The sequence below is a fragment of the Cervus elaphus genome, chromosome 12 (genome assembly GCF_910594005.1).
Source record: "Cervus elaphus chromosome 12, mCerEla1.1, whole genome shotgun sequence".
In the NCBI taxonomy this organism is placed as follows: domain Eukaryota; kingdom Metazoa; phylum Chordata; class Mammalia; order Artiodactyla; family Cervidae; genus Cervus; species Cervus elaphus.
In genome coordinates, this window is record NC_057826.1 from 76,724,601 (window position 1) to 76,745,200 (window position 20,600).

The 20,600-nt window shown below is 40.3% G+C and overlaps 1 gene segment (V, D, J or C); it reads left to right on the forward strand.

Moving 5' to 3' along the window:
• Positions 1 to 3,938: 3,938 nt before the first annotated feature.
• On the forward strand, positions 3,939 to 7,913 carry LOC122705787. The segment is given in 3 exon segments: positions 3,939 to 4,017; positions 4,213 to 4,574; positions 7,782 to 7,913. Coding segments are annotated over 3 exon segments (546 nt in total).
• The last annotated feature ends 12,687 nt before the right edge of the window (positions 7,914 to 20,600 follow it).

Genomic DNA, 20,600 nt, shown 5'->3' on the forward strand with positions numbered 1-20,600 from the left:
CATGAGAGGTGATAGGAGAGCCACAGCCTCCAGAAATTATCATTCTTAATAGAGAAAGAAGGGATGAAAGGAGGAGGAACAGAATCTCATACATAATGAAACAGTGGAAAGAGAGGAAAGGATTTTATTCACATTTATCTCTTTATCTCTTAGCAACTCTAAGAAATTAGAAAGGGTATACGCCTGAAAATACAGAGAGAACAGAAAAGGAGTTAGCAGCGCAGAGTGCTGTCAACAGATTTCAGAGGATGAGAAGTATAAGGAAGAACGAAGACTCGTCTCGTAGAAAAGTTGAAGGAGGAACCTAGCCCTCGTGTGAGACGCATCAGAATGTGTGCTGAGCACCTGTGCAAAGGTTAAGAAAACACGGCACCAATCATCTTTGAGTAATTGAGAAAGATGGTGTTGCCCCAATAAGTGCACATGTGTGAGTGTTGAGGGTTTTGGGGAGCACTAAACCAGGAGGCCTGAGTGAGGTCACTTATAAGCAAAGAATAGCCATGCTCTCCACAATTCTTTACGACAAGCAATGATGACTTTCTAAATAGCATACAGAGAAGACAATGGCAACCCACTCCAGTACTCTTGCCTGGAAACTCCCATGGATGGAGGAGCCTGGTAGACTGCAGTCCACTGGGTCTCGAAGAATCAGACACAACTGAGTGACTTCACTTTCACTTTTCACTTTCATGCCTTGGAGAAGGAAATGGCAACCCACTCCAGCATTCTTGCCTGGAGAATCCCAGGGATGGAGGAGCCTGGTAGGCTGCCAGCTATGGGGTCACACAGAGTTGGACACGACTGAATCGACTTAGCAGCAGCAGCAACAAACTCAGCATAAAAGTGGAAGTTAGTCTTTAATGAACTGAGAACAACACAAAAAATTCCCCCAAACTTTGTATGTGCCATGCTGGGCTTCGTCACTTCAGCTGTGTCCGACTCTTTGCAACCCCATGGACTCCTCTGTCTACGGCTCCTCTGTCTCAGGCTCTGTCCCTCTGTCCATGGGATTCTCCAGGCAAGAATACTGGAGTGGGTTCCATTTCCTTCTCCAGGGGACCTTCCCAACCCAGGAATTGAACCCAGGTCAGGTAGACTCTTTACTGTATGAGCCACAGGGAAGACCAATAATACTGGAGAGGGTAGCCTGTCCCTTCTCGAGCGGAACTTTCCGACTGAGGAATCAAACGGGGGTCTCCTGCATTGCAGAGGGATTCTTTACCAGCTGAGCTACCCTAGTTTGTATACTATTAAACGTTTTGACTTTTACTCATCGGTTAGCCTTTCTTTTCTTAAAAATGTTCTGTAAATGTTTTTTCCCTTCTTCCCTGTAACCCCTTGCAAACACTGAACTTTTTACTATCTCCATAGTTTTTCTTCTTCCAGAATATTATATAGTTGGAATCATATGGTGTGTAGCTTTTTCACATTGGTTTCTTTCACTTGTGTATGTGTGTGCTCAGTCGCTTCAGTCCTGTCTGACTCTTTGCAACGCTATGGAATGTAGCCATAACAATGGCTATGTAACAATTTTAAAGGTTACTTTCCATTTGCAGTTATTACAAAACATTGTCTATATTCTCCATGTTATAACAATACATCCTTAAGCCTACCTTATACCCAATTGTTTGTATCTCCCCACACCCACACCCCTCTACTGGCCCTGCCCCCGCTAAAAACCACCAGTTTGTTCTCTATATCTATGAGTCTGCTTTTATTGTTATATTCACTAGTTTATTGTGTTTGTTAGACTAGTGGAAACAGTGTCAGACTTTATTTTTTGGGGCTCCAAAATCACTGTGGATGGTGATTGCAGCCATGAAATTAAAAGACGCTTACTCCTTGGAAGGAAAGTTATGGCCAACCTAGATAGCATGTTAAAAAGCAGAGATATTACTTTACCAACAAAGGTCTGTCTGGTCAAGGCTATGGTTTTTCCAGTGGTCATGTATGGATGTGAGAGTTGGACTGTGAAGAAAGCTGAGCACCAAAAAATAGATGCTTTTGAACTGTGGTGTTGGAGACGACTGTTGAGAGTCCCTTGGACTGTAAGGAGATCCAACCAGTCCATCCTAAAGGAGATCAGTCCTGGGTGTTCATTGGAAGGACTGATGCTGAAGCTGAAACTCCAATACTCTGGCCACCTCATGCAGAGTTGACTAGTTGGAAAAGACCCTGATGCTGGGAGGGATTGGGGGCAGGAGGAGAAGGGGATGACAGAGGATGAGATGGCTGGATGGCATCACCGACTCGATGGGCATGAGTTTGAGTAAACTTCGGGAGTTGGTGATGGACAGGGAGGCCTGGCATGCTGCGATTCATGGGGTCGCAAAGAGTCGGACACGACTAAGCGACTCAACTGAACTGATACACAGATGATATCATACAGTATTTGTCTTTCTCTGACATATTTCACTAGCATAATGCCCTCCAAGTCCATTCCTGTTGCTGCAAATGGCAAAATTTTGTTCTTTTTAATAAATTACCATATTTACAGCACAATTTCTATAAATAAGGGTTTATTTTGAACTAAAGTAAAGAAATAAAAAAAAAAGCACAAGATCAAATTTATGAAATTTTTAAGGCATAAATTTCCATGAAATGACATTTTAAGAGTAAGAGTTTATTTTTAGTCTCCATTCAATCTAGGCAGTGACTTTTTTTCTGACTACTTTGTTCATCAGGAAGCATGTAGTGAAAGGGACTGGGGTTTTGTGATGCTGTAGTTGGGCTGAAGGGGTCTTTGTTGATGGTTTCAGCCCACTAGGGGGCACTGTAGGCTTTAAAGACATGAAGATCTTTTCTGATGATTCCAAAGATGGAACAGTAAGAGAGGAGCCCAGAGAGCATGGGGAACCGTCAAATTATAGACAGCAAAGGTGGGGAGAGGGGAACAGTGTTTGTGTAAAGTTCATATCAGATTTCAGTTTTGTCATTCTATATAAGGTTTGGAAAACTGTAGCCCTTACCTCTGTAAATCCATGGTGAGAATGATTCTCTGAGCAGAGGTAGAGAAATAGGGATACTACTGAGCTGAGTGCACGGAAGCTCAACAGAAAACATCTGCGTTACCTGTATTCATTTTTAAAATTTTTATGACTGAATTCCCCAAACCCATTGACCCAGAAATTATTCCAATACCCCAGACCTCCTACCTTTTCATATATTTCCTCGAGAGTAGAAAGAACAAGAATAAAAAGAGGAAAAAATAAGGAACAAAAATAGAAGGAAAGGAGAAAGACAATATTGGATTTGAGCAAAAGAGTGTGACCAGATCAGAATTAGCTGTGGGTCAACAGGGTGTTTAAGAGTTGGACAGTAGGAAGGGGAGGTGGAAATTAAGTCAGAGTGAACATTATACGCATGTCCTGTTTTTCAACAACCAAATTCTTATTGGAATCTGTGCAGAGGCTGACTATATATCTCTTTCTAAATGATTTCAAGAAATTGTATTTACTTCTGCAATACACAGTGCATGTATCAGATAGTTTTCCTTGATCAGAATTTTCACATAACCGAATTATCAAAATCTGTGCCAAACTATGCAGTTTGAAAAATGGGTCATCCTTCCCTATAATTCCTCAAGGTTCTACATAATCCATCAAGACACAATTCTATAAATATCATCTACCTTTCCTCACACACTATCCCACAATCTTCTCTTATATATAGTCTTTTAAGAAAAAAAAAATTCTTTATGACTTCACATATTGGAAATATTGCTTTTACCGCTCTGCACTGTCCCCCCAAACCTCAAGTTTGGAGAAATCGCTGACCTTACTGCAGTCTCACTAGGCCACTGTGGGTGGAGTTTCCTGTTAAGTGAGCTGACACACCTCAGATGTGATTGGTACTCAGTGATTCTGGTGGAACACACTGACAGTAAGAACAACATTTCTCTGGCCCCAGGACTCTATATCCCTCAGAGTAGGGGCGAAGGCACCTCAGTACCTGGGCAAGGGATCATGAAGAGACAATGGGGAGCCCTGCTGGGGCTTCTGTGGGTCCAGATTTGCTGTGAGTCGGGGTCACCCCAGAGAGGGGGCTGGGGAGTGTCCACAGCCATCAGTGGGGGGGAGGGGGGAGAGCTGACTGGGGCTCCTAGATGCTCCTTCATCCTCAGGTGCTTCCTGAGAGAGTTTCCTGGTCTGGAAAGCCCATCCGTGACCCCTCAGTGACATCACATGTGTTCGTTTTTCTCTTTCCGAGCAGGGGTGAGAGGAGTGAAGGTGGAGCAGAGTCCTTCAGTCTTGAAGCTCCAGGAAGGAGCCAACTCTACTCTGAGGTGCAATTTTTCTGACACAGTGACCAGTGTGCACTGGTTCCAGCAGAATCCCAGAGGCAGCCTCACCACGCTGTTTTTCATAACTTCAGGGACGAAGCAGAATGAAAGGCTGAGTTCCACAGTGAATTTTAAGGAACGGTACAGTACCCTACACATCGCAGCCTCCCAGCTGGAAGACGCAGCCACCTACCTCTGTGCGGCGGAGGCACAGTGCTCCCCGGTGACCTGCAGCCTGTGCCCAAACTGCAGCTACCTCAGCCCCGCCCCTCCGCAGGGCTACACCATGCAAGTACCTTGTTACCTCTTTGGGATTCCAGATTCATACTTCAGCACTTTTTTCTTCCCAAGATCAGATCCTTTAGGACTGTCATTTCACTTTTTTTTTTTTAACCCTTCTTCATCCCAGAAATCTCTCGTGGATATAAAGCTCTAATATGGAGCCATTGTCATAACTGATGTAGATGCCAATATTCAATGTCCTGTTAAAACAATGTAGTGCTCCTGACAGATAAAATATAAGCTACATATAAATTTCTCTGAGGGAAAATGCTCGAAAAAATATACGGTGATCAACAAACAGAAAGAGATGACCCAATTTTTTGGTTAACTGCATGTGTGTGTTCCTTCAAAGTGAAAAGGGAATTAAATGTGTGTAATGCTTTTAAAGTTTGTATTCAGAGTTTTGAGTCCTGGTAATAACAAATATAAGAAGAATGATTTTTTATGTGAGGACAAGGCAAAGACTGGAGCACTGTGTCTGAAAGCCAAGGAGCACCAAACACTGGGGCAGTTGCCACAAGCTGAGAGAAAAGCATGGGAGTTTACAACAGTTTTATTCACAATTACCAACATTTGGGACTAACCAAGATGTCCTTCAACAAGGAGATGCATAAGTAAATTGTGGTACATCCAAACAATGGAATATTATTCAGTGTTAAAAAGAAGTGAGCTAAAAAAAATAAAAAATAAAAAGAAATGGGCTGTCAAGCCTTAAAAATGCAGAGGAAACTTAAATGCGTGTTACTAAGTGAAAGAAGTCAATCTCAAAGGCTGCCTACTATATGATTCCAACTATATGACATGCTGGGAAAGGTAGAATTATAAAGAGTAAAAACCAGTGATTGCAAGGATTGAGGGGAGTGGAAGGATGAATGGGCAGAGCACAGAGGATTTTTAGGAGTGAAACTACTCTCTGTGATACTATGATGATGAACACGTGCCACTGTACATTTGTGTAAACCCGTAGAATGTACAACACCAAGAGTGAATTCTGGTAAACGATAGACTTTGGGCAATTATAATGTGTTAATATGGGCTCATCAGTTGTGAGAAATAGACCAGTCTCATGTGGAAGTTGATAAGAAGAGAGGTTATGCAAGTGTGGGAGTGGGAGGTATATTGGAAACCTCTGCATCTTCTCTTTAATTTTTCTGTGAACCTAAAATGATTGAAAGTCTCAAAAAATTAGATTCAGATACATGAAGCTAATTTGTATGAAGAGTTAAAGCATTTTAGAAAAATGGTGCCACCAGAAACGTTGAAAGTGAAAGTGTTAGTCGGTCCATCCTGTCCTACTCTATGCGATGCCAAGGACTATAGTCTGCCAGGCTCCTCCTCCATGGAATTCTCTGGGCAAGAATACTGGAGTGGGTTGCCATTTCCTACTCCAAGGGATCTTCCCGACCCAGGGATCGGACCCAGGGGTCGAACTCAGGTCTCCCGCATTGCAGGCAAGTTCTTTACCATTTGAACCACCAGGGAAGCCACTAGAAACATTACCTAATGAGACTTTACCCTGCTTCTTGCAAAGAAGATTCCAGGTTTTCATTTTGCTCTGGTTCTAAAAATGACATAGGTGATCCCCACCTACATTTGCACGGAGAGACAGAAGCCAGAAAGCAATTTGCTTGCTTTAGAAAGAGCCTCTTGCTTTACCTGTTGGCAACTCATTGACTTCCTCCGGGTCCTCCAGTCGTGCAGATGTTTTTTCTTTTATTCCTATAAGATGAAATAAGACTTACAGAATGAATCACCAGAAGAACATCTTCTCACCGATTCAGTCACAAAGCCCCTTTGACCTCACTGTCTGTGAAGACACTTACATTCAGCGAGCCCCGTCCCATTTTATACCATTTTACTGTGGATTTATATTCTCCTTGATCTTACAGGAGAAATGAAATCACAGATAGGGATTCATTCTAAGGACCCTGCCTCTGCTTCAGAAGAGGACCTAGGGTTAATTAGTGGCAACTGCAGCCCCCGAAGACTGCATGAAATGCAAAAATGGTGTTGCGGTTCCAGAGTGCAAGGGGTTTCTCCCCACTTTCTCTCCTCACTCTACATTGTATATAAGCAGGCCTCAAAGATTTGTTCTGCTAAATAGTATAAAAGAATTTAGAGCTAGATGAGCCCTTGTACAGGGTTTAGTTCAACCTCATTTTACAAAACAGAAACTAGATCCAAGATGACAGAATGAAAAATTGTGTAATTAAAAAATAGATCAAACGAGCTAGCAGTAGAAAGTAGAGGATAAACTGGATATCATCACACCCCCCCCCCTTAATGTTCTTTTCCTATCTCCTTCTTCCACACTCTTGTTGCTGAGCAAATAAAAGCTAATACTGCAACACTTAGATCTCTGCCATTTAGTAACTGCATTTTAGGATACATTTCAACTGTTTCTACTGTCAATTCTCTGAGAAAGCAAGGGCCCACTAAAAACCAGCTTAGAGGAGACAGTCTGAGATAACAGGCAGTTGAAATGTCAAATGATCTTCTCTCTGTTACTCTGATCTTTGGCTTAAAAGTTCCTTTTAGAGAGAATTATCCTCCATAACAGGCAAATAAAAAAGTTATATTGGCCGAACTTGATAGTTTCATATATATATATATATATAATTTTTTTTTGGTTTGTTTGTTTAGGAGAGTGAATCATGGTGCTTTTATAATTTGAAAACTATATATCAGGCCCATCATTGAATAAAGAGCAACAGTATCCACCTCTTTTCAGCTTATAAACAGTCAAATTCTCTATCTCTACATTCTTACTGTGCATGAGCAACGAAGAATTCATGTTTTTGAACTGTGGTGTTGGAGAAGACTCTTGAGAGTCCTGTGGACTGCAAGGAGATCCAACCAGTCCATCCTAAAGGAAATCAGTCCTGGGTGTTCATTGGAAGGACTGATCCAATACTTTGGCCACCTGATGCAAAGAGCTGGCTCATTGGAAAAGACCCTGATGCTGGGAAAGATTGAAGGCAGGAGGAGAAGGGGACGACAGAGGATGAGATGGTTGGATGGCATCACCGACTCAATGGATATGGGTTTGGGTAGACTCCGGCAGTTGGTGATGGACAGGGAGACCTGGTGTGCTGCGGTTCATGGGGTCACAAAGAGTCAGACATGACCGAACAACTGAACTGAACTGAACTGAGATTATTTCAATCTGAGACATAATTTGTTTGACCTTTGCTGCTTTTATGCATGTCCCTCATAGGCTGTGCCTATGAGGGACAAACGTCTCTCCCTGCACATCGTAACCATCCAGCCTGGAGACTCAGCTGCCTACTTCTGTGCAGCAAGGACACAGCGCTGCCCAGGCAGCCGCTACCTGTACTCATACTTGTGACGGGCAGCCCCCTTCCTCTAGTGCAACCTTCAAAGTAGCATCTGTCATATTGTTTGTCTGCAAGTGGAAACTGATGTGTTAGACAAGCATAGAATAAGAAGGTTAGGTTCAAGATGACCCAGAAAGTATGACACATTTTATGGATAATTGCTGTTTACTGAATTCTTGAAGGGAGTTAGCATTGTTTTGTTTCAAAATTGTAAGATTGCCTTTACGTTTGCCACTCAGACTTCTTTTCTATAAATAACCTCTTGGTATCAATTCACAATCCTTATTATGAATGGGTTTTTTAATACGGTGTTTTGAAAACAACATTTATTATTTTTCTGATTATATATTGCATGCCAATTATAGGGAAATGTGTGATATCCAATAAATATGATACTGAAAATTCCGCAATCACATAATATTGTGAATATTCAGCTTACCTTTTAAATAAATTATTGTTACAATAGGCTTATAGTTTTTTTCACTTACTATTATATGTTCAATTGAGCATTTCCCATTCATATAGTTGATTATCAGTAGATGTTTATTAAAGAAATAAGAAAGGGTGAATCCTGCAATGCAGGAGACCCTGGTTCAATTCCTGGGTTGGGAAGATCTGCTGGAGAAGGGGTAGGCTACCCACTCCAGTATTCTTGGGCTTTCCTTGTGACTCAGCTGGTAAAGAATCTTCCTGCAATGTGGGAGACCTGGGTTCAATCCCTCGGTTGAGAAGATTCCCTGGAGAAGGGAAAGGCTACCCACTCCAATATTGTGGCCTGGAGAATTCCATGGGCTATCTAGTCCACGGGGTCACAAAGAGTCAGACATGACGAGCGACTTTCACTTTCACTTTAACAGGCATGCATGATATGTGAACTGTGTTAAAAACCTGTAACTACCACTCTATGTATACTTTTTGTAATTTAATGTATCCAAGATAGATCCACAAGTTCAGCTACTTAGTTAATTTCATTTTTGCTAATGATTGGTTTAAAAGGGAGTTTAGAATAGTTATTGCATAGACAGCCTGGTATTGTTTCTTTTCAATATTTAAGATAAGATTATTTTAAAACACATTAATTCACATTTGGTATGAGAGTGTTAAAAAAATCTGTCCTGGACATGAAGGCATTTTGAATAGCAAAGGTACTATCAGGAGAAACTTTCACTGAGAAGCGTAACAACGTTGAATAACCTGATGGGAAATTAATATTTTATATTAGTCAACTGATTGGTAGAAAAAAGTTGGGTGTTTTAGGTTGGGGAACAATTTGTGCTATGTGTGGTACCATCAGATTTAATGGAGATTCCAGGGCAGGATCTGAAAAAAACTTCAACCAGTTTAGCTGAGGCTGTAATTACCTTGAGATAGGAAGGTAAGTTCTGTTCAACTTTAAGGGGTAGGCCACTGTAGGTAACAGCTCTCTGCTGTTTGCCATTGTTGACTAAAAAGATGCACAATGTGAGAGCTGTGAGCTAAGTTTTACTTGGGGCAAAATGAGGACTGCAGCTGGGGAGACCGAAGCTCAGATAGCTCTGAGAGACTGCTCCAAAGAGGTAATGGGGGAAAGTCAACATACAAGATTTTGGTAAAGGGGGAATTCCATGCAATCAAATGCTCACTTTACAAAAAATTTTCTGCTAGTCCCAAGGAACTGATGTCACCATGAAGGGATTTAGTGGTTTTCTAGATATGAAGAGATGGAAGGATTGGGATCATGAAATCAGTTCCTGAAAATATCTAACTATGTAAAGACCTGTTTCACCAGTTTCCCTGGAGCACAGAGTGCCTCACTGTCCACCCTGCATTACCCTTAGAGGGTTTTGAAGGTCAGCAGCTGCAGCAGCACAGGGTTCAATCTCTGTAGAGGTGGAAGACAATTGCCCCTGCTGTTGTTCAGTTGCTGGCAAATACTCTTGGTGAGTGCCAATTTGTAGCTGACAACATGTTGATTAGCAATATTCTTAGGCATGGCTTTCCTTTCACATTCTCACACAAATATTATAATCAGTAGTGGTCTTATGATCAACTGTCCTATGGAGATCTCTTGTGATATATTCCTTTAGAACTAGGTGCACAGAATATAGAGGCTTTTTGAGGCTCTTTTGGGCTTCCCTGGTGGCTCAGATGGTCAAGAATCTGCCTACAAAGGAGGAGACCTGGGTTCAATCCTGGGGTTGGAAAGATCCACTGGAGGAAGGAATGGCTACCCACTCCAGCATTCTTGCCTGGAGAATGCCATGGACAGAGGAGCCTGGCAGGTCTGGGGTCGCAGAGAGTCAGACCTGGCTGAGAGTGTTCCAATTGAATTAATGGGAACAATATAAATTCAAAGTTTTGATAAGCTGATGACCAATATCTAGCATCTATTAGCCCTCTCTGAACAGTCCTGAACTGTCAGAACAAATAGAGAGGAGAAAGGGACCACTGTGATAGGACTCCATGTCTTCGAGATTCACTCTAGGCTTCTGCAAAAGGAGAGTATCTTTCCTCCTACTATTAGGTCCCAAGTTAGGGAACTGAGCAGATGTGGTGAAGAATTATAGTGATTGCTATATTGATATGTAGGTTGAGAAAGCTGCAGTAATTAACACAAACAGATTTGTCTACTTTTCATAAAGCAATTTATTTCTATCTTAAGTGAAAGAAAGCATATGTAGGTATGAGGATAAATGATCACTACATCTTATGTTGTTTCCATAATCCATTACACGCAGTATCTTGAAACAAGTTCCATCATAGATGCAACAGCTGAACACAGTAGTCAGTCAAATTATTACTCTTCCTATAAATATCAAATTTGACTTGTGTTTATTTTCAGATGTAATTGGTATCAACTAAAAATGGGTTTGGGTGGACTCCGGGAGTTGGTGATGGACAGGGAGACCTGGCATGCTGCGGTTCATGGGGTCGCAAAGGATCGGACACAACTGAGCGACTGCACCGAACTGAACTGAAGAGTGGGTTAATGCAAAAGGAAGTTTGGGGTGAGTGAGACACTCACCTGGTCCATAGAGAAGTTGACATGAGCCACATCAACTTGCTACTCCAGGAAACCCCTGTTTCCTGTTGTGGGGCAGCAACAGCACATATCCAGCAATTCTTCCCCTCACCCTGTCAGGCTCATCTCACCTTGCAAAGCCTTGACATTGAGGAAGATATTTTCCATCTAGCGGAGAGCTGAAACATGCTTCTCTCCAGCCTTCTGAAAGTGGTCATGGCTTCACTGTATTTAGGTAAGGATGGTCCCGGTAGAACTGAGCCTCCTCTGTGACCTAAGGACTGGGGGAACAGGCAGTCTTATGGGAACCCTGGGAAGAGGGATAGTAGGGTCTAAAATAGGATTTCTTCATTCCACACCACTTATTCCTAAAGTTCTGATTCTATTTTTTTTTTTTTTTTCCTTTAGGATCCATTATTGCCCAGAAGGTAACTCAAGACCAACCACAAGTATTAGTGCAGGAGAAGGAAGCTGTGACCCTGGACTGCAAGTATGACACCAGTGAGTCACGTTATAGTTTATTCTGGTACAAGCAGCCCAGCAGTGGCGGTGGGGGGGGGGGGGGGGGGATGTGATTCTCCTTATTCGTCAGGATTCTCATAACCAGCAAAGTGCCACAGAAGGTCGCTACTCATTGAATTTCCAGAAAGCAAGAAAATCTATCACACTTGTCATCTCAGCTTCACAGCTGGAGGACTCTGCAGTGTATTTCTGTGCACTGAGAGAGCCCACAGTGAGACGTGTGGAGGAGGGACCTGCACCAAAACCCAGGGCCCTGCTCCACCTGCCGTAGGGACCAGGGCAGGGAGTTGCCAGCACAGACAGGAAGTGATTACGGTTGCACAGGCATAAGGTTAGAGAGAAGATACTCATTCTAAGAAAACAGTTCTCTAGGTTCAGAGGCCATATTCAGAGCTATCACTCATAAAAACATCCTTTATCCCTAAAAATTTGGATTTAAATTATTTATTTATTAAAAATGTAAAATTATGTATTGAAGACAAAAATTAGCTACATAAAATCTTTGCCATGTAGTGATTAGTATGAGCTAGAAGAATTGACTAAGGAAATTCTGAAATGTCTGAATTACAAATCAGTAAAAATATATGTGAATTGTTGGATTTTCATTTCAATTTATTCATGTTTTACCAAAAGTTTTCACTTTTGTCTCAGGTTCAAAGTATTTGTTAACAAAATAAGCCACTTGTTATATACAAATAAATAATATAGATGTTTACTGGAGAATTATCTAGCTTACTTTCAACATATTAGCATTAAACACACTAACGTTAAAAGAAAATAGAAATAGAAAGAGCAGATGACACATCACCAAATTGGGTTTTGACCAACATCCAGACTTGGATGGAGGTCAACATCGAGACTTGAGAGTTTCCAGCACTGGGAAGTCCCAGGTCCCAGCACATCTGGAGTCCCAGTTAGGAAAAGGTGCCAGGAAGCATATGGGCTCCATGGGTGAGACTTCAAAGACTGCAGTTCAGGGCTCCAGTTTACAATCCCAGGGCGGTTGCAAACTGATATCATCAATCTGTGACCAAATTGCAGCTCCGCTTTCATGTTAATGCTATTCGTTTTGTCATGTAAAACTTGGAGTGTTGCTAAGTCTGGGGCTTGTTTGCCCAGGCTCCCTCCGGGAGCTCATCAACCTCAAGATTCCTTCCCCATCTTATCCATGGTGCTGGAAGTCTTGCACTTACAGCAGGCAGTTACCCACAGTCAGCTCACAGTCCAGGCAGGTTAGAAGCAAAGTCAGAGGCCTGTTCTGCTTTGTTTCTGAAGCCTGAACAAGACTATTTATTTAATTTTCCTAGCAATTCATTAAATATTAATTGACTATATGTTATATTACAGGCATTGTTTTGTCATGAAATCTGTGTGATTTTCCTTCTTTTGAATATCATGTTGTTTCACACAATTTAATACATTCATTCATTTTAGTTTTGTTAGCTGAGTTAATAGTACCCTTATTTACGTTCTAAGGTGCCTACTCATTGCTTCTTATTAACATTTCTATAACAGAATGGCTCAATTTCCATAATGCAAGTTTTTCCTGCCTCTCTTCAGTCTTACCCACACAAAGGTCAATAATTAGTGGCTCTTAGAAAGACATTTTGTGAAGTACTGTATGAGTTATGTTCTGTCTCTGGTCTTGCCTTTCACTGCACACTCCTCCAAAAGAATTTTTGCCATCATGTGGCTGATTCTGCACTCCTCTGGGCCCTCTCTTTGAATCATTGTTATACAGTCCCAAATATTCTTTCTCTCCAATTTCCTCCTTTTCAAATCCCATTTTTCTCAGTGTCTTAAAAGTTGAATGGTAATGGGTGGTTGCTAAGCAATCTTGTATAGTAGCTGCCTCTTATATTTGTATTTGGAAAGCAATTGTGTAGAGTAGAAATCTTCAAAAGAATGTCTTACAGTCTTTCCAATAAATGAGGCTGGAAAAACTGGACAGGTACATATAAAGAATGAAATCAGAACACTCTCTAACATCATACACAAAAATAAACTCAAAATGGATTTAAGGCCTAAATGTAAGACTGGATACTCTAAAACTGTTAGAGGATAACATAGGCAGAACACTCTTTGACATAAATCACACTAGAATCTTTTCGTAGTCTACCTCCTAGAGTAATGAAAATAAAAATAAAAATAAACAAATGGAACCTAACTAAACTTAAAAGCTTTTGCATAGCACAAGAAATCATAAACAAAACAAAGAAAATCCACAGAATGAGAGAAAATATTTGCAACCGTATTGACAAGGGACTAGTCTCCAAAATATACAAACACCTCATGCAGGTCCATATTAAAAAAAAACCCAAACAACTCAGATTAAAAATGAGGGGAAGATCCAATAGACAGTTCTCCAAAGAACATTTACAGATGACCAAGAAGCACATGAAAGGATGCTCAACATCACTAATTATTAGAGAAATGCAAATCAAAACTGCAATGAGATATCACACTGACCCTTGGGCTTCTGTGGTGGCTTGGCTGGTAAAAAAAAAAATCTGCCTGCACTGCGGGAAACCTGCGTATGATCTCTGGGTTGGAAAGATCCTCTGGAGGAGAGAAAGGCTACCCACCCCAGTATTCTGGCCTGGAGAATTCTGTGGACTGTACAGTCCATGGGGTCGCAAAGAGTCACACACGACTGAGCCACTTTCACTTTCACTCACACTGAACAGAATGGCCATCATCAAAGAATCTACAAACAATAAACGATGGAAAGGGTGTTGAGAAAAGGAGAAAAGGGAACCCTCCTACACTATGGGGAACCGTATGGAAGTTCCTTAAAAAACTAAAAATAGTGCTACCATATGACCCAGCAATTCCACTCCTGGGCATAAATCTGGAGAAAACCATAATTTGAAAAAAATACATGTACCCTAATGTTCACTGCAGCACTATTTACAATACCTAGGACATGGAAGCAACATATATGTCTATGGAAAGAATGGATAAAGAAGATGTGGTACGTATATACAATGCAACATTATTCAGCCATAAAACACAGTGAAATAATGCCATTTGCAGCAATGTGCATGGAACTAGAGATTGTCACACTGACTGAAGTCAAACAAAGACAAGTATCATATGATATTACTTATATGTGGAGTCTTAAAAAATGGTACAGATGAACCTAATTCCAAAACAGAAGTAGAGTCGCAGATATAGGAAACAAATTTATGGTTCCTGAGGGGGAAGTAGGGGAGGGATAAATTAGGAGGCTGGGATTGTCATATACACACTACTACATATATAATATAGACAGATAACTAATAAGAACCCTACTGTAGGGCACAGGGAACTCTGCTCAATACTTTGCAATGCCCTACATGGGAATATAATTCTAAACAGACTGGATGTGCTGTGTGTGCACAACTGATTCACTTTGCTGTAAAGCAGAAACTGACATGGTAAATCAACTATACTCCAGTAAAAGTTAATTTTAGAAGTTTTAAATTGGTTTAACTCAAAAAATCTTACCATCTTAACAGACTTTTTTTTTTTTTTTTTTTTACTATATTAATGCCCAAATAATCACAATGGTGTGATCACTTACCTAGAGCCAGACATCCTGGAATGCAAAGTCAAGTGGGCCTTAGGAAACATCACTATGAACAAGCTAGTGGAGATGATGGACTTCCCCACTTGAGCTATTTCACATCCTTAAAGATGATGCTGTGAAAATGATGCACTCAATATGTCAGCAAATTTGGAAAACTCAGCAGTGGCCACAGGACTGAAAAGGTCAGTTTTCATTCCAATCCCAAAGAAAGGCAATGCCAAAGAATGCTCAAACTACCACACAATTGCAGTCATCTCACGCACTAGTAAACTTATGCTCAAAATTCTCCAAGCCAGGCTTCAGCAATATGTGAACCATGAACTTCCAGATGTTCAAGCTGGTTTTAGAAAAGGCAGAGGAGCCAGAGATCAAATTGCCAACATCCACTGGATCATTGAAAAAGCAACAGAGTTCCAGAAAAATATCTATTTCTGCTTTATTGACTATGCCAAAGCCTTTGACTGTGTGGATCACAATAAACTGTGGAAAGTTCTGAAAGAGATGGGAATACCAGACTACCTGACCTGCCTCCTGAGAAACCTGTGTGCAGGTAAGGAAGCAACAGTTAGAACTGGACATTGAACAACAGACTGGTTCCAAATCGGGAAAGGAGTACATCAAAGCTGTATATTGTTACCCTGCTTGTTTAACTTATATGCAGAGTACATCATGAGAAATGCTGGGCTGGATGAAGCACAAGCTGGAATCAAAATTGCTGGGAGAAATATCAGTAACCTCAGATATGCAGATGACACCACCCTTATGACAGAAAGTGAAGAAGAACTAAAGAACCTCTTGATGAAAGTGAAAGAGGAGAGTGAAAAAGTTGGCTTAAAGCTCAACATTCAGAAAACTAAGATCAAGGTATCCAGTTCCATTACTTCATGGCAAATAGATAGGGAAACAGTGGAAACAGTGACAGACTTTATTTTTGGGGGCTCCAAAATCACTGTAGATGGTGACTGCAGCCGTGAAATTAAAAGACGCTGACTCCTTGGAATGAAAGTTATGACCAACCTAGACAGCATATTAAAAAGCAGAGACATTACTTTGCCAAGAAAAGTCTGTCTAGTCAAGGCTATGGTTTTTCCTGTAGTCATGTATGGATGTGAGAGTTGGACTATAAAGAAAGCTGAGCGCCAAAGAATTGATGCTTTTGAACTGTAGTGTTGGAGAAGACTCTTGAGAGTCCCTTGGACTGCAAGGAGGTCCAACCAATCCATCCTAAAGGAGATCAGTCCTGGGTGTTCATTGGAAGGACTGATGCTGAAGCTGAAACTCCAATACTTTGGCCACCTCCTGCAAAGAGCTGACTCATTTGAAAAGACCCTGACTCATTTGAAAGCTGGGAAAAATTGAAGGCAGGAGAAGAAGGGGACTACAGAGGATGAGATGGCTGGATGGCATCACCGATTAGATGGACATGAGTTTGAGTAAACTCTGGGAGTTTGTGATGGACAGGGAGGCCTGGCATGCTGCAGCTCATGGGGTCACAAAGAGTCAGACACGACTGGGTGACTGAACTGATCTGAACTGAATAATGTTTAAGTTTATAATCCAGTGATATTAAATACATTTACATTATTATTAAATTGCAACATTATTCATCTCTAGAACTCTTTTCATGTTGAAAAACTGAAAATTTGTACTCATTAAAGAGTAACTCCCCATCCCCCTATCCCTCCAGCCCCTGGCCACTACTCTTCTACTCTGAGTTTGACTACTTTAGACAGCCTGTATAAGTGGAATCATGCAATACAGGTCATTTTGTGTCTTATTTCATTTATCATGATGTACTCCAGTTTCGTCTATGTTGTAGCATGTTTTAGAATTTCTTTCCTTTTTAAGGTTGAATAATATTCTAATGTAAGCATATTCCACATTTTGTCTATCCATTCATTTGTTGATATTTGGACTGCTTTCACCTTTTGATGGAAACATAGATATATAAATATCTCAGTATTTTTGGCATATACCAAAATTTCAATTTTTTGACATAATTAGAAGTGGAATTCTTAAATCATATGACACTTCTGTTTTTAAATTTTTGAGAAGTATTTATCCTAGTTAATTTGAACAGCCATCCTCTTGACTACTTTATCACAAGTCAGTTTCAAGGACTAGAGAAAGCAAGTGATCAGGAGCTGTGAATGAAATTTTGGTACTGGGGGTTCACCTAAACCTAGAAGAATTTGTCGTCTTCGTTACAGTGCACTGCTCCTCAGGTGCCTAACAATTGATCTGAAAGGAATGGCCAAGGCAGTAACTGGTGGTCAGCTCCTGAACTGCAGCTTGGATATTCTTTCCAATGTGTTGCTGTCCTCCTTTGGTGAAAGGGTCAAATCTGTGATTATTTAGTCACTTTTTATTGTTCAATGTGCAGAAATAAAGAAGAAAGCAGTTAACAGACTGTATTGTGTGCGTGTGCGCTCTGTTGCTTCAGTCACGTCTAGCCCCCTGTGACCCCGTGGACTGTAGCCTGCCAGGCTCCTCTGTCCAGGGGATTATCCTGGCAAGAATACTGGAGTGGGTTGCCATTTCCTCCTCCAGGGGATCTTCCCAACTCAGGGATCCAACCTGCAGTTTCTGCATTGCAGGAGGGTTCTTTACCACTGAGACACCAGGGAAGCCCCTGAAAATTATCTATAGTATAAAAAACAGGGAATCAGGTTTTGTTATCAGAGAGATTTCTATCCAAAATTATTAGCTCTGCCATGAACTTTCTAGACACTTGTGAGCCTTGTTTTATTATTTAAAATGGAAGAGTGATATATTCTTTGACATTTTATTGTGGCAAGGTATCTATAGTGTAGTCACAGGGGCTGACAAGTAGCAGTTGATTAATTAACGAGAATAACCTCAATACATGCAGAAAAAGCATTTTAGAAATTTCAGCATCCATTCCTGTTTAAAAACTTCTAGCAAATTAGAACCTAAGGAATTTCCTCAACTTAATAAAAAACCTCTGCAAAAACTACATTAAACATCATACTTGATGGTGAAAGAATGAATGCTTCCCCCCTAATTGCAGCACTAGGGGAAGAATTTTGGCTCTCACTGTTTGTTTTTAGTGTTTTACTAGGGATCCTAGCCAGTGTAAAAAGGCAAGAGAAAAAAACAACAACAACAACAAAAAAAAAACACTATTTGAAAAAGAAGACATGAACCTATCTTTAGTCACAGACAGTACAATTATCTGAGTGTAAAATCCAAGGGAATCTACAAAAAAACCACTGGAAAAAGTAAGAAACTTAGAGTCAAATAAACACCTACCATATGCTCCAGGAATTTCACTGCCAGATATTCACCCAAGACAAAAATGAAAGCACATGTCTACTAAAAATGTGACACAAGCTCAAAGCAACTTTGTACAGCCTCCAACTAGAACTAACAGAAATGTTTGTTAATAGGTGACTAGATTAATAAATTGTTTTATATCAATGTAATGGAAGACTTTTCATCAATATAATGGAATGAACCATTGATGCTTACAACCATGAAAGAATCTTAATTATGTTGAGAGAAAGAAGCTAGACAAAAGAGTACAAATGATTCCATTTATATCATATAAAATATGCAAACTAATTCATGATGGTAGTGCTGCATGAAAATTGGAGTAGGAGGTGGGGAGAGGATTGAGAGAAGATTATAAAGAGATGTGAGGAAACTTTTTTGGGTGATGCATTGTTCATTATCTTGACTGGAATAATAGCTTCACAAATGTGTACACATGTCAAATCTTATTGTTTATTTAAAATAAGTGCAGTACAGTTTTGTGAATGTTGTGTATTTATAAAACAATTAAAAATCCAAGTTTAGCAAATGTCTTTCTTCAATGCTGCATGAGTCTTGTAATGTGACCCCAATTCTAAATATTTCTCCTCTATGTTCTCATTGTCCTATATGTTTTTTTAAAGGTGTGGATAGCAACTTTCTGTGTACATGTGTTATACATTTATTTTCAATCCAGCATCATCCAAACTTAGTTTTTGCTTTCTGTTTAATGTGTCAAATTTTTTCAGAATTCTTCCTAGCGTAGTTTTGAGGCCATTTTTGACAAAGGATTTGGAAAATAAAGGAGAAAGGAAGGAATATGTGAACCCAAAAGAGAATCTGAGCCAGATTTTATTACTTAAATCTGGATCAGGGAAATTATTTGTATGTTAACATTGGACTGATGAAGCTGCTTGATACAAATCTGTGGAGAGTGAACTCCAGGAATCAGGCTGAGCTAAGCTTCCATCTTTGTGTCTAGTATGGGGCTTCCCCTGTGGCTTAGTGGTAAAGAATCTTCATGCAATGCAGGAGATCCAGGAGTTGTGGATCTTCCTGCTGGGTCAGGAAGATCCCCTGGAGGAGGGCATGACAACCCTTGCCTGGAGAATGCCATGGGCAGAGGAGCCTGGCAGGCTGCAGTCCGTAGGATTGCCAAGAGTTGGACATGACTGAAGTGACTGAGCTCCCATGCTCGTGTGTCTAGGGATGCGTGGTTAACAGGGTTTTACAGAAGGTGTGTTCCACTCCAGAACTTCATCCTGATAGCCTTGAGGATGTTTTATTTTTTCAAAAATGAATATTCATACAAAGTAAGCTAAAGAAGTGCTTGTTTCTGCTGCTGCTACTTCACAGCAAAAGACCAGTTTAAAAAATTGCACTTCTTCCTGATCATTGATGACCATCTTGCTCTAGGACACTGATTACAAAAGAAATCTTATAAACCAGTATTGAACTGGCTGCAACAAAACCATCTGGGAGTTTTAAAAGTTATGACTTTCTGGGAATTCCCTGGTGGTCCAGTGGTTAGGAGTCTGTTCTTTCACTGCCAAGGCCCTGGTTCCATCCCTGGGTGGGGAACTAAGATCATACAAGCTGTGCAATGGGGTCAAAGAAAAAAATTACACTTTTTGGTCTCAATCCTGAAAAGTACAATTCATGAAGTTATAGTTGGGATTCCTGAATCTGTCATTTAAAATCAGTCACACATTAGTTCTATTATCAGCTGTTGTATGAATATCAGCTATGTCTTTAATAATTTGAAAAGCTGGGAAAGAACAGAGTCCTAACTTGTGCTCCAGGCTTTTGCCAGAAATCCACATTTTTAGAGTTCACAACCCAGTGGAAATTATTTGATTAAAGTTTGGCAGCAAAATGTGGCAGATGGGTGCTAAGAGAATCAGTCCTGAAGCTAGATTTTCACTAAGAGTATGGGGTTAGTCTTGGCTGATTCAGATAGATTAGCCATCTTATCTTGAAGTCAGGGAAATAGTAGAATAAGATATTGATGTCAGATCATTCTATAAGGAGTTGATAAATTCAGTTATGATAGTTCTTTTGTTTTCATATTTTAATGGTTCTGAAATTCAAGGTTATTTGACTATTGATAGGATAGTGTGAATTTTTCCCCCTGAAAACATTTTATTAAAAAGCTAGCATTTCTTACAAATGATATTATTTCAGGAATGATAAAATACTATATTTCAAGTAGTAGTGATTCCTCAATCAAAGACCTTTTATTCATTATTTTTGTTTGGTATAGCAAATACTTAGTGAGCATGTAATAAATGTAAGTCACTGTTCTATAAATTGGGGTACAATGCTGAGAAA